The sequence below is a fragment of the Lissotriton vulgaris genome, chromosome 10 (genome assembly GCF_964263255.1).
Source record: "Lissotriton vulgaris chromosome 10, aLisVul1.2, whole genome shotgun sequence".
NCBI lineage: Eukaryota > Metazoa > Chordata > Amphibia > Caudata > Salamandridae > Lissotriton > Lissotriton vulgaris.
The window spans coordinates 1,065,629,265-1,065,652,761 of record NC_141698.1 but is presented as its reverse complement, the minus strand read 5'-3'; the positions used below and the strand labels follow the sequence as shown (position 1 = coordinate 1,065,652,761).

The 23,497-nt window shown below is 46.9% G+C and overlaps 1 protein-coding gene across 3 annotated transcripts in view; it reads right to left on the bottom strand.

The window, feature by feature from the left end:
* SLC4A7 (solute carrier family 4 member 7) overlaps positions 1 to 19,011 on the bottom strand; it is a 422,082-nt gene extending 403,071 nt beyond the window's left edge. Inside the window, exon 1 of one of the 3 annotated variants that reach the window (XM_086942128.1) lies at positions 18,718 to 19,011. In XM_086942128.1, the coding sequence (XP_086798254.1) occupies positions 18,718 to 18,765 (48 nt within the window). In that variant the 5' untranslated portion in view covers positions 18,766 to 19,011. The remainder of the gene's footprint in view (positions 1 to 18,717) is intronic. The other 2 variants (XM_086942129.1, XM_086942126.1) reach the window with 2 other exon arrangements.
* Between the last annotated feature and the right edge of the window lie 4,486 nt (positions 19,012 to 23,497).

Sequence of the window (23,497 nt, the reverse complement as noted above, 5' to 3'; positions counted from 1 at the left end):
TTTCGAGCAGACGCTCGTAGTCAAAACACAACTCATCAAATAAGGGTGCACATTAGAAGGGACGCTTTTCTAACTTTTACAAGGAGGAGTTATGAAGGGTTCCCAGTGGTGTTTATTCAGACAGCGGGGAAACTGCTTTCAAGACATGAACCCCTGAGATGAAACAGAAAAAAAAAAAGAAAGAAAGAAAAAGAACCTCTCTTTTCCTCTTGCTCGTGCGCCAAAAGCGAGCCGGGGAGGTGGGTGGTTTCCACTTTTTTTTTCATCTTGAACACGAGGCAGCACTGGGGTACGAGGACAAAGAGGCTCTAGATTTCGGAATGTTCTGCATTTCTCCAAATGTAATTCGATATGTAGGATGACCCGATCAAAGTAGAATAGAAGGATTGGACAACCTATTAAGATAAGATCTATACTCGCAAGTGGACCGGCGCATCTATTACCCAGGATGACGCAATCCAACCTGTGGGTAACTAGAGCGTCGCACCGCAATCTGCGCACGAACAAAAGACCGTAGAGGAAAGAGGAGGCGCCGCTTTCCAGGAGTCCTTTCATCCAGAGGCTGGTCGGAGTTTTTAAAGTTCGAACATATCACGACATGCCAGGCCCATACACCAATGGCAAACACATGCCCATCGTGCGGGTGCATGCACAACGGCGCCTGTGGGGGAAGGGGGTGGGGGGGGTTGTAGCTAAACTACAGTGTGCGTTACAACAAGCGCCGCGGCCCTGTCTGTTCCGCCCGAGTGAAGGTATCATGCCAGACAGCACGGTGGAGTGGTGTTTCAATGTATGGCGGAAGCAGACGCGTGAAGAACACGCATTACTCTCTATACGTCGAGATTCTGTCCCAGAGCAGGAAGTGGGGGCGGGCTCTTCCTAGAAATCACAGCTGGTTGCAAAAGTTACACCCCGAGTGAGCACTGAGTCAATTAGGTCTGGCGGCCTCGGGGCGCTATTCATCAGCACCGAGGCACTGTGGAGGGCCCACCACGTGGACGGTTCAGACGGACGGCTTCATGCTCTGGACCAAACCTCCACGGACTGTCAGTGATTGGAATGGAATTAAAGAAGTGCAGGTGCTCGCTGTCCCAGAGGGCCTGTGTGCTATTGAGAAGTGCATGTGCTCTCCCTTTCATAATACAGAAGCACAGGTACTCAGCACCTGCTCATTTCAAGCACTATGTATTGTACTGCATTAGCAGAGCAGTCCTGATTTGCACAGTCGCTGCCGAGGCTCACAATGTGCTGTGGTCCACGTCAGAGGTAAGCATCGCGGGCAGAGAGCGTGCTTACTAACCTACGTGTTAGAGCCAACACATTAAAAGAGAAAGAGAAGCCCTGAAGTAGCTAGCAACTAACCTGTGCAACAAAATACATGTAAAAGTAGGTTGGGTTCTGTACATTTTTTTTAAAGATATTACTTTTTAACATGTATAAGTGTTTTACCTTTATTTCTTCAGATTATTTTTGTATAGCGCCCACAATGATTTAACATTTTGGAAGGTACTCGCACGTAATAAAGAACAAGCATTAGAAATGCAATCGGGCTCGGAGTTATTTGAGTTTGAGCTAATGGCATTGTAAATGCCAATGTATTGTTGCTATGTGTTATGGAGTGTGTTCATGTGATGTGTACTGCCAGTGATCTCCTTGTGAGTGTGAGAATATTGCACCGTTACTGCCTGTGATGTCCTTCTTGTGAGTGTGAGAAGCTTGCACCTCTGCTGCCTGTGGTCTCCCTGTGAGTGTGAGAAGCTTGCACCTCTGCTGCCTGTGGTCTCCCTGTGAGTGTAAGAAGCTTGCACTGCTGCTGCCTGTGATGTCGTTCTTGTGAGTGGGAGAAGAAGATTGCACCTCAGCTGCCTGTGGTCTCCTTGTGAGTGTAAGAAGCTTGCACAGCTGCTGCCTGTGATGTCCTACACACTACTCACTACTCTACTCACTACTCTACTCTACTCACTAATCTAGTGGTGTTAGTGCTGGTAGTACTGATGGTGGTAGTACTGGTAGTAGTGGTGGTGGTTGTGGTACTGCTAGTACTGGTAGTGGTAGTACTGGTGGTGGTGGTACTGGTGGTGGTGGTGGTAGTACTGGTGGCTGTAGTAGTGGTAGTACTGGTGGCTGTAGTAGTGGTAGTACTGGTGGTGGTAGTACTGGTAGTATTGATGGCCTATTTTTAAATTCTTTGACGCGGACACCAGGCAGATCATAGTCCAAGCTCTGGTGTTGACCAGATTGGACTATGCCAGTTCTCTGTTGCTGGGTATCAACCAAGCTGAGCTTGCCCGTCTTCAGCGGGTACAAAATTCGGCGGCTAGGATGCTGGTCGGCCTCCCCAAATTTGTTTCAGCTCGTAGCACTATCCGCGACCTTCACTGGCTCTCAGTAGGCCAAAGAATTAAGTTCAAGGCTTTGTGCCTCACTTTTAAAATTCTTAATTTGGCCTCCCCCCCCCATTCTCTCCCAGACCATCCTCCACTATGTCCCTGCTAGAGCTCTTCGGTCTGCAGGGTCTAATTTGGCCATTGTTCCTCGTTTTAAAAAGTCCAGAATGGGTGGACGCTCTTTCTCGGTGATGGCGGCTTCACTATGGAACTCTTTGCCTGCTTCACTTCGTTCCATCCATGACTTGTTGCAGTTCAGGAAACAATTAAAAACCCACTTATTTTCTGCTGTATAGCACTGTGCTTTGGTCATTACTGTTGTGTTATGTCTTCCATCTCCAAAAGCGCCGGGACGCCTCTTGGCTGCGGCATCTGCGCGCTATACAAAAGTTAATAACATAACATAACATATTACTGGTGGTAGTGGTAGTACTGGTGGTGGTGGTAGTGGTAGTACTGGTGGCTGTAGTATTGGTAGTAATGGTGGCTGTAGTATTGGTAGTAATGGTGGCTGTAGTAGTGGTAGTACTGGTGGTGGTAGAAATGGTAGTACTGATGGTGGTAGTACTGGAAGTACTGGTGGTGGTACTGGTAGTGGTAGTACTGGTGGTGGTGTTACTGGTAGTACTGGTGGTGGTACTGGTAGTAGTGGTAGTACTGGAGGTGGTGGTACTGGTAGTGGTAGTACTGTTGGTGGTAGTACTGGTAGTGGTGGTGGTGGTACTGGTGGTGGTGGTACTGGTGGTGGTGGTACTGGTGGTGGTAGTGCTGGTGGTGGTGGTACTGCTGCCCGTAGTACTGGTAGTGGTAGTACTGGTGGTGGTGGTAATACTGGTGGTGGTAGTGGTACTGGTATTGGTAGTACTGGTAGTGGTAGTACTGGTGGTCGTGGTAGTGGTAGTACTGGTGGTGGTGGTAGTGGTAGTACTGGTGGCTGTAGTAGTGGTAGTACTGGTGGCTGTAGTAGTGGTAGTACTGGTGGTGGTAGAAATGGTAGTACTGATGGTGGTAGTACTGGAAGTACTGGTGGTGGTGGTGGTACTGGTAGTGGTAGTACTGGTGGTGGTGTTACTGGTAGTACTGGTGGTGGTGGTGGTACTGGTAGTGGTAGTAGTGGTGGTACTGTTGGTGGTAGTACTGCTGGTGGTAGTACTGGTAGTGGTGGTACTGGTAGTGGTGGTACTGGTAGTGGTGGTACTGGTAGTGGTGGTGGTACTGGTGGTGGTAGTACTGGTGGTGGTAGTACTGGTGGTGGTAGTACTGGTGGTGGTAGTACTGGTGGTGGTAGTACTGGTGGTGGTACCGGTAGTGGTAGTGCTAGTGGTGGTGGTACTGCTGCCCGTAGTAGTGGTAGTACTGGTGGTGGTGATACTGGTGGTGGTAGTGGTACTGGTATTGGTAGTACTGGTAGTGGTAGTACTGGTGGTCGTGGTACTGTTAGTACTGGTGGTGGTGGTAGTTGTAGTACTGGTGGCTGTAGTACTGGTAGTGGTGGTGGTACTGGTAGTGGTAGTACTGGTGGTGGTACCGGTAGTGGTAGTGCTAGTGGTGGTGGTGGTACTGCTGCCCGTAGTACTGGTAGTGGTAGTACTGGTGGTGGTGGTACTGATGGTGGTAGTACTGATGGTGGTAGTGGTACTGGTATTGGTAGTACTGGTAGTGGTAGTACTGGTGGTCGTGGTACTGTTAGTACTGGTGGTGGTGGTAGTTGTAGTACTGGTGGCTGTAGTACTGGTAGTACTGGGGGTGGTGGTAGTACTGAAGCAGTTACATGTGGCGCACCGGGGGTCATCAGTGCAAAAACAATCATTGAGAGATCCCTCACAAGCACAGGCCTCAGAGGACAGGGCAGGTGTGGCCGGCTGTCTGCCCACTCCTGCCTCTCTGGGTGGCCCGTTTGTGGCTCCAGGCAGCGCCCCCCGTGGGCTGTTGGTACTGGATACTCTGCCGGTGCACCGCAGTCCTGCCTCACGTCCAGTACATCCCAGTTACTGAGACAGCGCCAAGCCCCGCCTGTGAATCGGAATCAAGGCCTGTATTTACCACTGCGTTGCCAGTACTCCGGCTACTAGCACAGCTCTCCCAGTGCACTTTAATCATACTGGATCTGCTGAGGCCTCAGTCCGGGAATAGCCGAGCTTGCTACTGCTCAAGTACAGGGAGCCAGTTCCACAGCTCTCCCATGCTCCTCAATCACACCAAAAGTACAGATATTCCAGTACTGGGGTCCACTCTAAGAACCCGACCAGTACACCTCAGGACTAACAGATCTGCAGCAGAGCTTGCTACTGCTCAAGTACAGGGAGCCAGTTCCACAGCTCTGCCATGCACCTCAATCACACCAAAAGTACAGCTATTCCAGTACCGGGGTCCACTCTCAGAACCAGACCAGCAGGGCTTTAAATTGGATAAAAAAAACTGGGAGGGTCTCTTAAAGGGGCTTGGCCAATATAATTAAGGGCGTGGCTTAAAAACATGTAAACTGAAAATCTGTGCTTAGCATAGTGTGCCGCTAGACTGGTATTTTTTGCTGCTTCTGTCTTTACATCCAGATATATAATACAAGTAACATTCCACTTACAACAAGCCAGTACAATTGGCTTTGTCAATGTTTATTAGTTGCATAAGATAAATAAGCTACAACTATGGCTTCGCTGTATATAATATTGAACATGCTTTAGTTCTGAAATGGTGGGACTGTGAAAGAACTATAAGGAGTCTCTTTGAAGTTACATCAAAGGCAGTGAAGGGTGCCAATGATGCAGAGTTAAGATTAGCTTTTCCATCCGGAGGGCGAGGGCAAAAATGGAGAGCCCCATAGGTACCCGTCTCAGCACCAGCTTTAAAGAACTGCCAGCGCAGAGCACCGGCAAGACCCGTCCCATTTAAAGCCCTGCCTACCCGTGCACCTCAGGACTAACAGATCTGCTGCGGCCTCGATACTGTAACAGCAGCGCTTTTTACTGCTCCAGTACAGGGTGTCAGTTCTACGGCTCTGCCAGTGCACCTCAATCACACCAAAAGCACTGTTATTCTAGTACCGGGGTCCACTCTCATAACTCTGCTACCAGTGCACCTCAGGACGAACAGATCTTCAGGAGCTATGTACTGGGGATGAGAGTATTCCAGTACTGGGCCCGCCATCACTCCCGTACTCCTTCAATGCGGATATCCACACATGGACCCGGCAGCTGGGCATCTCAGCCCCCACAAGCACAAACCGATGACTCCTCAAAACCCGACCAGGGGCCAGCAGCCCCATCCGTGGCCTCTCTGCAGAGGCCGATGGAGGGCGACGCGGGCAGCTCGCACCAGCTGCACCCTTAGGTGGACCACTAATTGCCTCTGGCCCCACCTTGCAGGCATTCAACGTTCTGACCTGCAGCAGGCGCATGGAGCAGCTGAGCTATCTTCCCGTCAGGCGAGTGGAACATGAAGTAAAAGTTGATTTCTTTTCTACGGAGAGGAAAGTTCAGCAAAATATGTGCATTCCCACCGGAGGAGCCGCGTAAAAGCACCGCTGAAGCCAGCACAGGCCGTCACGGCTTGACAGCAACAGCCTCTACAAAAACAGGAACCGTAAATAATAGATGTATGCATTGATTTATTTATGGTGCTTCGTAAAGCATCTCACACGTACCCTTGACGATCCAGTCGATAAAAAATAAAATAATCATCTAAGCTAGTGAAAAGGTTTCTATGTAAGAACTGTATTTAGAGTTGTGCCTACGTTACTGAAAACAGGGACAGCAGAATTTCTCGCTAATACATTAATCCATCAGTGTTTTTAATGGCCGGCTATTCTCTGCGCAGTCTTCTAAACACATAAAGAACAAAAATTGTAACATGTACATTTTGTGGCATGCGAGTGTTCTCTATATTTTCACACCGGCCTTTTCTTTCATTCCACCAGTGTGTCTGTCCATCTCCACACAGCACCGGCACGATTTGTAGTGGTAGTAGCCGGATTTACGCCAGGGTTTCATGATTACCACGTAAAATAACTGTACATACATACCATAATCTACATGGAAATAGTCCAACACCGCCCTACCTCCGCATTAGAGGGGACCAGCCCCATTTAAGGTCGCCTAAGGACAATATTCTACATAAACTCACGTTTTACAAAACAGATCAAGCTGTAAGCACACACAAACAAGAACTACAGTGTGGACGAGCATGTATGAGTCATCTTCTGTGACCCTCGCCTGCTGCCTCTCGTCATTTTACATTGAACGCGCTCACCGCTGTGAACGTGCTCGCATCATCTGGATTGCATTACACGGGCACTCTGACAGCTCCTAATTACGACTAATCACTCTCCCGTGCTCGTTCGCGCACAGAAAATGCCAACTCGGGCACGCGTACATTGCATACAGCCTATCACGTCAACGCTACTGAATACACAGCACAGCGAAGACGAATCACTAGGCAGATGCCATAAAAATCTAAGGAATGTCCCAGCCGGAGTCCTTTCTGAAACTTTTTTTTTTCTAAATACTAAAGAGCTCGCAAGCTCCGCCTACACTTCGTGTAGGGGAGGCCCGAGCCCTAAAAAAGGAGATTCTAAAATATAACAATGGTCAAGAATCACACAATTCATTCATTGAGGGAAAGCCAGGATTGATCCCAGGTTTTCCGATTTCACATCATGCAGTTCACCCACTAACAGGGGATCTCTTGCTCATTTTTAACTCCAATAGTTCATGCTTTTTCCCCCCTCTTTTTTGTTTTTTAAATTATTGGTTGGTGAAGGCAGAGCACGGGTGGCAGGCAGAAGCCACATTAAAGCTCGGACAGTTGTGGGCTGGAGGTTCCAAGAGGACCTCTGGCTCCAGATTTAACCCCTTGCATGCTGATGACGGCCCCCATCCGTCATGCACCAGGCGCTCGTGTGCTGATGACGGCTGGGGGCCGTCATAAACCCACCCACTCGCGATTTTGCCGAACAGGCGCAGAATCGCGGCAGCATGCAAGGGGTTAAGTGTCTTGACCACCTCTAGTGTGCGGGACGAGAGAACCAAAGGGATACTCCCGTCTTGTTCGCCAATGACTAGGAGCAGGCCTTGGGAAATCCATTTGCCCACTCGCTATGGCGAGTCAGATTTTCAAGGCGAGCTATATTTAGGACCTACTCGCCCGTTCTGGCTTATTGTCAAAAAACAAGTGTTCGGTTCACTCAAAGCAAAGAGTAATATAGATGCCTTCAAGTCTTTTTTTTTTTTTAAATCTCCTCACATTTGCTCTGTGTATAGACACCGGTCAAAAGTCTGTTAACATCTTGTTACAATTACTTTTCTTTCCTGGACTGCAGAGTTCCAAGATTTTGTAAATCGAACTGTTTAACATGCTGTACAAAGAGTGTGAAATGAAAAGCTGTATGTAGGGTGTCAGTTTTTTTTTTCTCTAACGCATTTAAATGGCCATTATGTGAATTGTACTAACAGGAGAAGTGTGGCTCAGGGGTTAGAGGTGGCAGACCTGGAAGCTGAGATCGGCCCTGGACCAGGGTTCAATTCCCCGCCTCGGCGGGTCTTGGGCTAAAAAAATTCCACGGACTCGATAATTCTCGCTCTGGTGCCTACTCAACTCACGGGGTCACACTCTGCGACTCTGGGCAATAGCTTGCTTAATCTCCACTACGGCCCCTCGCGGCGGGATGCCTGGCTTTCACCTTGTGGACACCCTGCCGTGGTTATCTCACAGGGGAATACCAGGACGGGTTCCCTAAGCAAGCGCCGGGACGCTTACGGGCAGCTGTGCGCTTTACAAGTTTTGTACTAACAGGAGAAGTGTGGCTCAGGGGTTAGAGGTGGCAGACCCGGAAGCTGAGATCGGCCCTGGACCAGGGTTCAATTCCCCGCCTCGGCGGGTCTTGGGCTAAAAAATTCCACGGACTCGATAATTCTCACTCTGGTGCCTTCTCGACTCATGGGTTCACACTCTGCAACTCTGGGCAATAGCTTGCTTAATCTCCACAACGGCCCCCCGCGGCGGGATGCCTGGCTTTCACCTTGTGGATACCCTGCCGGGGTTATCTCACAGGGGAATACCAGGACGGGTTCCCTAAGCAAGCGCTTAGATACCGACCTCAGTCAGTGATTTGCGCTATATAAATATATTTACATTTACAAATATATATTTCAGTAGTTATGAAGGCCCATTTTTTGTAATTGTGTGATGAGGTTTTTTTAGTAGAATGAAAACAAATCAAAACACTTTAATCTGTTTTGTGCAAAAGATAAATGGGTTTACTGAAACTAAATTTTCAGATTGTTCACTATATAGTTTTACTAAAAATCTACATGTTAATGGGAACGTTTTTGACCATTTACGGCATGTAAACGAAGGTGCACTACCACATAATAGTTTAGTAATACATTTATTAAAAGTGTGTTTATCAACATGGACTGAAAAACACTCCTGATGTCAACGTTATGAGTGAACTAAGATGCAAGTCAGATCAGGTGTATCCTATGTGGCTAGATTCCTATTATACATGGAGCAAAAGCTCAGGCTATTTAATCAAACAAAAGTGTTTTTCTATAGCAGAAATGCTCAACTCATATTTGAAGGGGCTCTCAAGTGTGTTAATGAAGAAAAAACGCAGCTCTGTAAAGTAAAATATTTGCCTAGGATCACACAATTTAAGACCAGTTTACGGGTAAAGTACATTACAGCTTGGTTAAGCAGATTATTCCAGTTACTAGACCTGCAGGCCTAGTAAAAGGTTTGATTTTTCGATGCCTGAGGCACTATATGTAAGCATGTCGGTGACAAAAAGGAATGTCGGCAAGTTTGAAGAAAACTGAATTTTTCTTTTGATTGAGTGAGAGGTAAAAGGCAACAAGCTAGATGAAAAACAAATATGTCAGCAACCACCATATCCTGTCCACAGGGCCTGGACTACTGTGTTTATCTAGAATCGCCGACACCCACTGCACTACAAGCCACAGTGCATTTTAAAAGAAATTGTTCCCAGAGAGGCAGGTGGTGAATGAAGCTCTTAACTCTGCAGAGAGATCAGTTGGTCCTAGTTTGGAACAACTTAAAGACTGATTAGACGTCGCTGGGAGGATTACGTTGGCTCTACCTGAAATACTATTGGGGAGGGAGGAGGCAGGTTGCAGGAACTCTACTCTCAGGACAGTGCTCTGGGCACTCAAGCATCAGCTAAAAATAGGCAGGACACAAGTTCAAATGGAGAGAGATCAATTTTTCATTCTTAAGGCAATAGGAGAAATGAATACTATCTTGGGCTAGAAAACATTACATATCCGGAACTTATTGCCCTGGACACTGGCCAATCCCAGTAAAAAGTGCCAGGGTGTATTTTGCCAATACTGGAACATATTCAGTCTGCGCTTGGAGTTCAGAGCAGCAACCTGCGGGGGAGGAGGTTCAAGGGAAGGTAACTTATTTTCAGATCCAGTCTGGCCCAATACAACTGCCTCACCTAAAGGGCCATCAGCATTCTTTTGTTCAAATCTAGTTCAGGCTGAGAGCAAGCGGGAGCCCAACAACTTGGAGCCAAAACCATTGAAGGGAACGAGGACACTCCACTTGTCACTTTACAAATGCTCAAGAAAAACTATGATTTGGAACTAAGCTTCCTACTTTTCCAAGCTTTAATGGAAAGTGATATGCATGCAATATATGATTGAGATACATCTGAGTTGTAACTTCTGACCAGCAGGTAATAGGAATCTATGCAACAAAAACAGTAAGCATATGAGCCATCTACATTAATGTAAACCTTAGGCATATATGTGATACATGGAGCTCTGCAGCAGACATTAACCCTCTATGCTACTCTACGAGACAAATGTTGCCAGGCTGCACAGGGATCCACCCAGCAGGTGAATTATCCAACAGTTATCTTATGATTAAACCTCAAATATTGCTGAGAATACAAAGATCTCAACCGTTTAAGTGATTTAAAAATGATCTGTGCCCAATTAAGTAAATCAGATCAGACTTTATCACATTTATCCACGATTATCATTTATTTGGGATGGAGTTGAAAATACAAAAAAAAATATAAGTGTATACGAGAACTGTCAGACTATACTCCTCATTGCTCTGCCCTCTTCCTGCTCCCATCCATCCCTACGCTCTCAATTTATAGAATCCTGGAGCATATTCTTTTCCATTTCCCAGCACTGATACCATCTTTTTGGGAAATTAAAAATATGAGTTTCTTACAACCTAAAGAAACATTAAAGCAGTGGCATTGAGCACAACAGAAAAGGATATGTTACTGCGACGTGCATGGTTAATACAGTAATCAGCAGGTGAAAACTTGTAGCAAGCATCCATCCGCTCAAGACTACCCAAACCAATAGCTAAGAAGCGGAATGTGAGGTGAGTGAATCAGATTCTAGGTGGACAGCCAGCCCATGGTTCACATCCAAAGACATGGTGGGGGCAGCAACACATTACCACTGAAATACATATAGGGTTGACGCAATCATATGAGCTGCCATCCCCACCTCGCCCACAAACTCATTTCCACAACCACCTCACCACTGCACATGGAAGTCGAAAGCTAAGGGGGTTGGGCAGAACACTGAAAACTCCAAAGCTGAGAAACCCCAAAGCGGTAATAGGACACAAGCCTCTGGACTCTCCATCTCTTAGCAAAACCAAGGTCATTTATTGCTGACAGGAAAGCCATTAGAGCTACACCAGCCTACAAAAAGAGAATTGCCAACAACAAAAAAATCCCAATTCTTTTCATGGGATTTTCAGAATCAAGTGTTGGCATTCACGTTGAGGCAGATTCCTTACTGGGTCTAAGACGAGGGAAGCAAGTTCTTAAAGCATGAATCTAGCTAGGAAGCAGTGGAGCGCTCTACATTACATGGGGATGGGAGAGGGTGGTGAAGCGGAAACTACCTACAAGATTATACATCAAGTAAGGATTACACGAATAGGTTTCACACATTTGGGACAGGCCAATTAAAAAAAACATAATAAACCACAGAATGGTCCCTACAAGACAGGCCATTTATAAAGCAAGGGTACCCGAACAGCCAAACCAACACTACACCTACCCCTCTATTCGCCCGTTGGTGACCACCATGCAGTAAATTTGCATAGCAATATATTTTTGTAAAGTAATTGGTTTCTGACAGGAATCCAGTTATCAATGCTAAGAGGCAATTAGGTCTGTGGTGGGCCCTAAACACTCAGTCAAGATATTCAGTGGGAGGTAACTGAAAACCTTTGTTCTAGTTCAGGAGACTGCAAGAGTCATGCAGTGGGATGATGGGATAAGAGCAACAGTACATCACCTAGCTCAGTCCCTGGCAGACAGGTCAAATGACCCTGCAGAATCCGCATATCTTGGCTACAGTAGAAGTGCACAGACATGCAGCGAGAGAACGTAAAACACCCCTGAGCGTTTGATAAACCAAATGACTCCATTGAGCCACCTCAGTCCCGGGCAGACTGATAAGCTCACTGGGTCAAAGTATTGTCTTGCATTAATCTTTTCCATTAAAGTGTCATGCAGAAGGAGACACGGCCACCACAAGCTACCTTACAAAACAAAAATAAAAGTCCAATTTTAATTGCCTCAGTTACGAAGAAAATGTAATTCTGCATATCCAAGAGGGTCTCCCATACCTACGTCCCTTTTCATTGTAAACCACAAGGTTACCTGGACTAAACCGACTCCACTTTTCTGATTTATTAACTCCTTTCTTCATACTGGAACTAATGTCAGTAAGAAACTTTCTCTAAGGGAATTACTTCTTGCTCTTCATAAACACCTCATTAAAAGATTTGTTCAGATTTCAGGAGGTTCAGTGTTGTCTAAATATTAATGTTGTCTAAATATTATTCATACATTGAATCTTTATTTCGGCCAATCAAAAGCAATAAAAGATATTCATCGCAGTTAAAAAAATACAAAATACAGAAGCAGTAGGTTATTCTTACTATGTGCTGACAGATTGGCAACAATAATAAATCACAATTAAAAAGATAAAATCAAGTAAATATAATTATTGTGCATACATAAAAATCAGCTGTGCCACATATATGTACAAATGTAATCAGTTGTCAGTAAGAACCTGCGCTTGTGCCACATTGCTTCCAAATATTTTGCTACAGCAAATACAGTCGAAATAGTTAAATCAGTTTTAAGAATCCTATAGGCTTGCATACACTGCTTTAGCCCCAAATTTTTGCAGAGAGGTGTGAGCCAGTACCTTCTTGGCTTTTTGTACAATGGGCAAAAAAACCAATATGTGCAAGTCATTCTCGAGTTCAAACTTACAACCAGGACAGTTTTTTGGGGATGACGGGCACCACTTGCTAGTAAAGGCTCTGATTGAAAGGGTGCCATACCTCCATGGTAAGTACAATTTCCGGGTTAAAATAGGGAAAATATCATCTAAAACATACTCAAAGTAGTAGAAGTCTTTGACTTTAAGAAAAGACTCAGTTAGGGTGCCTATTATTCATTTAACCTGATATCCCGAAGATATGCCCAATTTATTAACCAAACAATTCACATAGCACTGGCCTAATTATTAACCATGCCTACATCTCACTTTCACACTAAAAATCAGGCATCACTGTAAATATGTACAAAGGAGATATCTGTGTGTGTATGTCAATGCCATGTTAAATATCCCCCACCCATTATTTCAACAACTTGGTTATGTGAAATCCAACTGATAGCTGCGTAGGCCTAATGGACTGGTTTGCTAGGTACAGCATTCCTTGTTGAAATAATCTTGTTGCAGCAACAAATAAGGCACTAGATCAACCCGCTGCCCCATATCATTTCCACTGTGGCTCAATGATTAGAGAGGCAGACCCTGATACAGAGGTCTAGCCTGGGACCAGGGTTCAATTCCCCGCCTCAACGGGTCTTGGGCTCAAAATTCCACGGACCTGATAATTCTCGCCTCGGTGCCTATTCCAATCATGGAGTCCCACTCTGCAACTCTGGGCAATAGCTTGCTTAATCTCCACAACGGCCCCCACAACGCTAAGGATTCCTGGCCTCCACCTTGGGGGTGCCCAGGAGTGGACACCTCCCAGGAAAGCCAGGATGGGTTCCACAGCGGTATTCGTACAAGCGCCTTGAGACCCTTGCGGATGAGTAGTGCGCTATACAAGTATCAATTTACTGTTAAACATTTGGTCACTTGCCAAGATCTAATGACCAACTTCGATTTATCCAATCAATCACGACATTTGTATAGCGCGCTACTCACTCGGAGGGGTCTCAAGTCGCTGGGGAAGAGGGGGACTTTACTGCTCGAAAAGCCAGGTCTTGAGTTGCTTCCTGAAGGAGCGATGGTCCTGGGTTAGCCGGAGATGGATGGGGAGGGAGTTCCATGTCTTGGCTGCCAGGTAGGAGAAGGATCTTCCTCCGGTGGTGGCTCTGCCTTTGCGTGGAACGGCGGCGAGGGCAAGGCTGGTTGATCGTAGCTGGCGGGTGGGAGTGGAGGTACTTGGGGCCCAGGTCGTGGAGGGCCTTGTGTGCGTGGGTGAGGAGTCTGAACGTGATCCTCTTGCTGACGGGGAGCCAGTGTAGGTCTCTCAGGTGGCCAGAGATGTGGCTGTGTCGGGGATGTCCAGGATGATTCGTGGGAAGGCGTTCTGGATGCGTTGGAGTCTTTTCTGAAGTTTGGCTGTGGTTCCGGCGAAGAGGGTGTTTCCGTAGTCCAGTCGGCTGGTGACGAGTGTCTGGGTGACCGTCTTCCTGGTTTCTGTGAGGATCCACCGGAAGATCTTTCGGAGCATGCGCAGGGTGTTGAAGCACGATGATGAGACGGCGTTGACTTGTCTGGTCATCGAGAGGGAGGATTCCAGGATGAAGCCCAGGTTACTTGCGTGGTCCGCTGGCTTGGGAGTGGTGCTCAGGGCAGGGGGCCACCAGGAGTCGTCCCAGGCGGAGGGCGATTACCCCAGGATGAGGACTTCCGTCTTGTCGGAGTTCAGTTGAGAAATTGATATGTGGTGTCCCACAGGGATTATCCCTCAGCCCTACCCTTTTCAAAATATACATGACACTGCTCCATCATCTGATCACAAGCCATAACTGTCTTCCAAGCCAATGACACCAAACTCATCCTCTCCGACAGACATAACAACCAGCGCCAGAAGTAACTTTACCAACTGTATGATCATGGTAGCAAACGGGAAGCGAACCAACAGCCTGCGGTTCAACTCTGACAAGATAAAAAGTACTAGTCTTCAGCAACAAGACTAGTCCCATGGGACTCCACCTGATGGCTGTCAAGAGTCAGGACCAACACCCACAGACCACACAAGAAATCTCGGGATCATCCTAGACGACCAGCTCAACAGGACTGCTAAATTCAATGCAGTGTGAACCTCCTGCTTCCACATCCTATGTATATTGTGAAAAATATTCAAATGGATGCCCCAGAACACCAGACGGACTGTCACGCAACCACTCATTGTCAGGAGGCTGGACTATGGACACACTATTCCTGTTAGTCCTGTTACCCTACCACATGGCATGGGCAAAAGATCTCGGGGTGCGAAAGCGCTCTGTTTAAGGTTGCCATCTCATCTAACTTCACCCTGTCGGGACTGGTAGTTTATCGGCCCCCAGGGAGTGAAGTAACATTCAGAGCAGCGTTACCCGAGGCTGTTAGCAATCTGGCTACGGGGTGCTCCAATTTCACCATCATTGGAGACCTAAATCTGCACTTTAACAACTCCAGCAGTCCCTCAGTTGCCAGCTTCCTGGCCGACCTTGAAGCGTTACAGCTTACTCAGTTGGTGACGCAGCCCACACATTCAGGGGGTCACACCCTTGACCCGTTTTTTACCAATCTGACGGAAGTATGTGTCACCAGCTACACACCTCTGGCGTGGACTGATCATTATTTGATACAGTTCCACTGCCCTATCGTGGCTAGTCCATCTAAGCCAATGGTGTGTTCTGTTCCAAAAAGACGCTGGAACAAACTTAAGCTAGATGAGTTCTTCCATCTCTTATCAGCTGACCCGCTTGACGTCTCAGGTCCTCCGGATCAGATGTACGACAGGTTCACCGACTGGGTCTCCAGGGCCTTGGACACCCTCATCCCCTTGGTGACCCGCAGAACTGGTTTAGGTAAGGCCAGCCCTTGGTACGATGACTCTCTGCGAGCCCTGAAGGTGTCTTGCAGGCGCGCAGAGCGGGCTTGGCGCAAAGCCTACTCCAGCTCTAAGAAAGTCGTATATCAGGCTACAGTGAAGGTGTACCATCGGGCGGTGTGTAGAACCCGTGCCGCTTTTTATGCGACACAATTCAGGAACAGTTCGAACCCAGCAAAGGCTATCTTTAAGGTAATGAAAGACCTCACTGCCAAAAAGGTTGTAGCATCACATCAGAGCTCTCTGGAGCACTGTGAAAAGTTGGCAGAGTTTTTTCTAGAAAAGGTGAATGCTATTTACCGGGGCTTCCCTGTGGTCGTTCCCTCGGTGATGACATCATCTAAGCCTCCACCATCTGAGGGGCTGTGTTCTTTACCTTTGGTAAATCCTGATAGCCTAGGCACTTTGGCTTGCAAAGTGAAATCTGGGTCCCCTGAGGATCCACTTTGCCCCGAAGTGTTCAAGGACCTGGCGGTACATGACATCTCTCCGCTTTGTTCCTTGGTCAATGCGTCTTTGACTTCTGGCGTCGTTCCACTTAAGTGGAAGCGAGCCATGGTTCGACCGATCCTGAAGAAACCTAGCCTGGATGGAAGCAAGCCGGAGAGCTATCGGCCTATTTCACTCTTGCCGTGGCCGGCCAAGGTGATGGAGGCACACGTAAATGCCGCGCTCTCAGAACATCTCTGTCGAGCTGACATACTCGACGCTACGCAGAATGGGTTTAGGGCAGGTCACAGCACGGAGACGGCTCTGCTGTATATGGTGGAGCACCTCCGCTCCGTGCTTGACGCGGGACAAACGGCAGCGCTGGTGCTATTAGATCTAAGCGCTGCCTTTGACACCGTCTCGCACCCTATCCTTCTGCAGCGTTTAGAGGATGCTGGTGTTTCCGGCATAGCACTCGACTGGTTCCGGTCGTTCTTATCAAACCGGGCCTTTAGCGTGACCGTCCCACCCTTTCAGTCTAAATTCCACCCGTTGAACCTGGGCGTCCCCCAAGGCTCCTCGCTGAGTCCTACGCTGTTCAACCTGTACGTAAGGCCGCTAGCTGAGGTTGTCAAACTATGGGGTATGACCATGGTATCATATGCCGATGACACCCAGCTAGCGGTCACGATCAGCGGGGATGCGGAGGTCGACGCTCCTAGGTTTCAACAAGGACTGAGGGCGGTCGCTAGGTGGATGACGCTTAATTGTCTCCAGCTAAACGCTAGTAAGACCGAGGTGATGGTATTTGGTAGGCGACCGGAACTGTGGGGAGAGAGATGGTGGCCGGAGGAGTTGGGTTCCGCTCCCATCCCAGTCGCCGAGCTTAAAAACCTCGGGGTCTGGTTGGACCCTTCCCTTACGTTTGCATGCCACACTAAACGCACGGCTGCTTGCTGCTTCGGCATCTTGCGTGGGCTCCGTCCGGTGCTAAAGTTCTTTGATGCCCCCACCCGGCAACTCATGATCCAAGCTACCGTCATATCTAGATTGGATTATGCTAGCTCTTTGTTGGCCGGACTGAATGTAGCTGAGATAGGGCGCCTGCAGCGGATCCAGAATGCTGCTGCGAGAGCGGTGGTGGGTCTTCCTAGATTCTGTCCCACCTCCAGCACCATTCGAGCATTGCACTGGCTCCCTGTGGCGCAGCGGATTCAGTTTAAGGTCCTCTGCGTCGCCCATAAGATCTTGAAGGGGTCCCCTGCAATGATCCTCACGACACTCATGGCCAATTACATTCCGGCACGACCCTTAAGATCGTCAGATCTCGATTTGGCTGTGGTCCCGCGCTTTAAGCGAAGCAGGGCCGGTGGTCGCTCATTCCGAGTGCGGGCCGCTGCTCTGTGGAACTCCTTGCCCCCGGCAATTCGCGCCATGAGCGATGTGCTCTCTTTTCGTCGCGCCTTAAAAACATTTTTATTTCCTTAGTTTGTGTGTTCTGTGCTGTTTTATTTAGTTGTGTTGTGTAGCTGCCTTGTCTGGCGCCAAGACGCTCCTTAGCTGGAGCATTTGCGCGCCTAATAAAAACCACATAACATAACATAACATAACATAACACTATGCCAGAATCTCCAGACAACTACACAGACTCCAGACCATCCAGAACACCGCATCAAGACTTATATTCGACCTCCTACACCGCACACACATCAAAACTTAGGAAACTTCACTCCCTCCTCCCCTCATTCATAGGCACAGCCAATTCAAACTTCTCATGCACACCTACAAAGCCCTGCACAACACAGGACCATAACAGATGCATACATTTTCAACAACCCATCAGACATCTAAGCTCTGCCTCACTCCCTGCATCTGCAAAAGCAGAACTGGAGATCACTCATTCTCCTACTCGCAACCAAGACATGGAACAACCTCCCTCAACACCTTCTCCTTTCTTGAGTTCTACAAGAAGTTTAACACCTGGATCTTCATATATGCAGCTTGAGGACCACACACCTGCTCCAGCCCTTCTCAGGTGAATAAAGTGCTACCATAGATCAACATAACAGTACTTTATTAACTGGCAAGTAGACCAAGAACCCCCCTGCCTGTCTAGTTCTCGACCAAGCAAACCACAGGAGACTCCCAAACTTTACCCCCTGGTAGGTAGGAGAGGATACCCCATAGGCCTAAAATAGAAACATGCCCCTTTGAGTCTTTATTTATTTAATGCGATCTTATATAGCACGAACATTACCCAAAAGGTGTCGGATCACTTTACAAAAGAACCAGTTGCGATACATAAGGATTTAGGATTACATGAGTAACAGAAAAGATACAACAGAAAAAATTGCAAATGTACAAGTTGTAAAGTCACACAAGGAAGAAATACAAATGAATAAACTCTAAGAAGCACATAGGAATGGTAGGGAGTACAAGGGTATACTACATATACTAGTGGTTCGAGTTATCTGTATAAACATATATATACACACAAATAGATTTTCTCAGGATTTTTGGTGAGGGAAGCAGCTTGCTGGATACAGGTTGTGCTGGGCCGAACCAAGTAGGCATCAGCACAGGTGTTAGTTTGAGAACACCTGGCAGGTATCAGTGAGCCATCACCTGCAGAACACGTCATATACCCAATGGGGTCCCTAGTATGAATGCAGCCCCTGCTAGACACGTCAGAACGCCCCTCCGACACACGTGTCGGTAGACCCCCGCACCACCACTGTAACAGACGGCGCCCACGCTCGTCCCTCACCGCAGTCAGCAGCGGTCTCATCTGCTCGCCGTAGCGGTCCGTCTCCATGGCTCCTCGGCCCGGGGGTTGCGGGGCGGCCGGGTCCAGCGGGTGTCCTGGGCTCGGAGCGGGCGATGCGTCGGTCCGCGCGCAGCTCCCCTGGCCTGACCTATATACCGCTCAACGAGCGCGCGCGGCCCGGCGCTCGAGACACACGGGTCTGCTGCTGGGGAACGTCACAAAGACCCGGTGACGTTCCCTCTCCGCCCATCCGTGATGAAACACACCCACGTCGGGCTCCAAACCTGCTGCACCGCCTCTGAAAACAATGAGCAAAGAAGACGGACACGCCAGCAGAGAGTGACGTGTAACTGCAGCGCCATCTTCAAAATAACCGTGGTCAGTGAAACGAAAGAAAATTCAAACATATGACTTTTGTTTAACACAAGTATATGAAAAATGTAATCTTCATACACAAACGATCCATTGTAATTTTAATATAGTATCAACACTTTTTAGACAGTAAATTGTTACGAAATCATGGAACACACTTAAATCCAAGGAAGCTGCTTCCTCGGAGTGTCTTAATCGCTATTGGTATAGTCTACTTCTCAGATGGTCCGCGGCTTGCCTCCATAGTACGTGGTACTCGCACAGACATGGTGTCTGGCTTGACGATCCCACCCACCCCCCTATTACAGAACGAGGGTGCAGGGATTGGGGGACGGGGAGAATCGGCTTGACCAGTCAGACTGGAGAAAGAACATCCGCCCTTTTTTGGGAAATAAAAGCCAACCAATCAGAGAATTGTTATCCGCCTTGGCACGTGCTACCAGAAATAAACATCGATTCACTATTTCTGCTTGGAACTTCAACTTGTTGATACTGTTTTGTCGTGTAGCTCTTTATTTAATCAGGAAAGTCGTTTTAATATATGCTTCGTACTTTTATCCTGAGACTTTCCATTTTTTCATGCTAATTGTTGTTTTATTCAGGTTTGAAATCCTACTAGCAAGTGTTAAAGTAGATTTATTAATTAAAGATTAATGTTCACTTTCATGTGTTTAAGTTAGCATAACTAGGCTGCAAAAACGAATCTACTGGGCCTTTGCCTGGTTTTAAAGTTTGCACAGCGCGCATGACTTCAGCACTGCGAAGTACCAAGCATCATGTAGCCCCATCTAATTGACCATGGAATACCAGCAGTCTGCCAGTGGACAGGTAATCTTCAAGACTTTGCTTCACTGACAAGTTATTGGAAGTTTTTCCTTATCTTAACAACATACTGCACAACTGTTTTGAATACTGTCAGTGCTCATCAGAACAATATATGCTCAAGATCATACAAACACAAGTCAGATTGATAAAACGCTCACTCTATGAAGTCTAAGAGAATGAGCTCACAACAATTACATGCAGTCAGGCCCACACTTTCTGTTTAAGCATTCAGTCATGTCTCTCTGGAATAAAGGGAAGAGACTTCAATGCCAGTTAAAGGAAAAATAAAAAAAACAAATTTGTTCTTTAAATGCCCTTGTAGCTATTGTTAAATTATGCAATGTATGCAAAGGGCGGGTAAAAGTGCCTCCCTTTTCAAGTCTTGCCCAAGATAGCACATGCACTGATAACTTACCAGTGGTTGGCTTTATCGTCATTTTCATTTCCTTGCTTCTCATTAGTGTGCGCCTCGATTTCTCTTTCTTCTTCTTCGTGTGTTTGTTATTTCGATAGAGCATGGCCTAAGTACTGGTTCATTGCTTTATTAGTGTTCCTCAACTGCTCGCACTTCTATTGAGTAATTTTCATCCTGGTAATTTTCTTCCTTTCTTGTTGCGTCGTTGCTTGCCTGTTCCCTTCCCACCACTCATTGTTGCTTATTGTTGGCCCCTCCCTTGCATTGTTAGCCATTAACATTCCCTGCAGTACACTGCCGCTTTCTTGCTTGAAGCCTCCCACCACGTTTCTCCCTTTTATTGTCTTGTTCCTAGAACAAGAATTGGCTTATTTTATTTATTTATTTATTTTATAAAGTGTTATATAGCGCGAACAAGATCCCAAAGGATATCAGAGCGCTTTACAATAAGTTGCTTTTGATCTAGTGTATCTTCTTTTCAAACTTATGCCATCATAGCATCTCTACACACATAGGATCAGTCAAAGCCCTGCGATCCTCCCATTTCAGACGTGATGGTAAGTGAAGCTCCTCTTTCACCAGGCTGCTGTTTATTTAATCACAATTAATTTCACTCCTCTGTAGCAGGGTCATGTACTGAAGGGTTCTTTTTAACAAGACTGTTTATACAGTGTTCACATGTCTGCCTTCATGCAGTATCTGCTGTCTGCTGAAAAAGAACAAGCTGTGAAGTCCAGAGTCTAAATTTAAGTAAGCCGAGCAAGAATTATGGGTGCTCTCTAAAATGTTAAAGGTTTCTAGCTAGACTTCACTGTCTCTTTATTAATTTTATTCAGTTGCCTGTTGCTAGCTTTGCTTAGCTAGATAGAATGGCCAGCTAATATCTGTAGGCTGTTCATTGAGGTGCTTAAAGTGCAATCTGCATAATTACATATTTGCCCACATTTGGTGCACACTACAGTGTTTATCGCAGGTGAGGAGTTAGGGGTGGATCATAACTTCTTTTTCTGTCCAATATAAACTCTGTGCACATGTGGCCGTCCAAGTTGATGTACCACCTCAGACACAGAGGCAAATACTTGCCAAAAGGGACAGGTTTATCACCGCTTTACAAAAGTAACAATCAATTACAGTGGAAGGCTGGCTTAGTATATGGTGCTCACTTTTTTAAGTGTAGCACCCTACACTAATCCAGTAAACCCTTATGGTGATATTAGCGGTCTTAGACAAACTTAGAAAGGTGTCTAAGGGGTAGCTGCGGAGAGCAGCCTTCAGGCTTAGTCCAGAAGGAGTGTAAAGCAGCTTGTTTTACCAGATCTTAATCTTATTGGTATACGTTAAGTAAAAAAGAACCACATGGTGTATTTATAAAAATAGGTATTTATTGTAAGACACTCACTAACACATAATAATATCTCCTACCCGACGATATAACATAATGCACACAATACTTTTGGAATAAAAAGAGGTAAGTAGCACAAATACACAGTGGTCTCCAGGGGGAGACCAAACCGTATACTAAATAGTGGAATGCGAACCATTATCTAAGTCAAGACTATTCCCAGGAGATGTAGAAGTGCTGAGGACCAAAGGAAGCACCCGAGTTAAGTACCCAGTAACGCCACGGAGGCTGTGTGCAGAGTGGGAACACAACAGCATGCTCAATTCAAGTCAATGGGTAAGTCACGTTGCAATTTTAAAGAAAAAAGACCCTTCCCAGTGGACCCTGAGGAAACCCAGAGGAAGACAGAAGGTTGGAGAGACACCCCACCCATGGATAGTCTAGGAACCAGGATACCTACACCTGGGAAGCCAGGTGCATAGGTGTGAAGTGGCATCGGAAGCCTCCATCGAACCAATGGAGGACTTCAGGAAGATGCCGCTGTTGAAGGAGGTGAAAGTATCTGGTGGAACCCAAAGGAGGATTCAAGTTAAAAAGTACCTGTAAGCTGAGGGGACAGAGTCTATGGCACTCTGGAGTGACCAGAAGGCATGGGAGACGCATGCCAACCGATGTTGGTCAATACAGGAGAGTTGCCGATTACCTTGGAGCTGTAGCTGTGTGAACCAGGCAACGCTGTGGAAGACCAGGAGCCGTTCATGAGCTGTCCCATGCTAAATGACGAGAGCTGAAGGGTCTGTGTCCGTTGGGAGCCTTGGCAACCGCAAACAAAGTAACAAGCAAAAAAGGTGCAGAGTTAGGACCAGCAAGGTCCAAGTGACTCACCACAAGCAGGGGAGTCAGAGTAGGCCCTGAGCAATCAGAGGAGCCCAGTGGAGTCAAAGAAGTCCCTCGAGAGGACCCACAGGCCAGGGGCAGGGGAGTCGCAAGAAGACCTCGAGCAGCTCACCAAAGATGCAGGCTCACAGTGCAAGAGATGCGGTGAGTACAAAGATATTGGTCAAAGGAGATGCTTGAGGATGGAGCTTTTGGGAGCCTGAAGATCTCTGGAGGAGATAGCCAGCAAGCCTTTGAAAAGGCAAATCAACTCGGTGCACAGGGTTGAGCTCCAGCGGTTCCGGCGAGGGATACTAGGAAACAACAATTACAACGCAGTCATCACAACGCACTACCTTTACAACGCGGGTGTTACAACGCAACTGCATTTACATTGCATGCCATTACAAAGCAGGCATTACGACGCATGTCAATACAACGCATGCCATTACAACTCATTATACGGTAAGTAATGGATTTTCTTTTCAGTTTTAGGGTGGGTATGGGTTTGGAGGTAGATGGGAATAGTAATTTTTACCCCTACACTATCCAACACTTACCCTACTGTTGCACTCACTGGAGTGGGAATAGTCATTTTTACCCCAATACTATCCAACACTTACCCTATTGTTGCACTTACTGGAGTGGGAATAGTAATTTTTACCCCAACACTATCCAATACTTACCCTACTGTTGCACTCACTGGAGTGGGAATAGTAAATTTACCCCTACACTATCCAAAACGTACCCCACTGTTACCCTAAAAGTATTCTGCGTTGTATTGGTATGCGTTTTATTGGTATGCATTGTAATAAAATGCGTTGTAAGTGTAGTTTCTAAAAATACATTGTGATGGCATGCGTTGTAATGGATGTTGCAATGTAAATGTAAATGTAAATGTACATGTATTTATATAGCGCAAATCGCCCACATCGCAGGCATCTATGCGC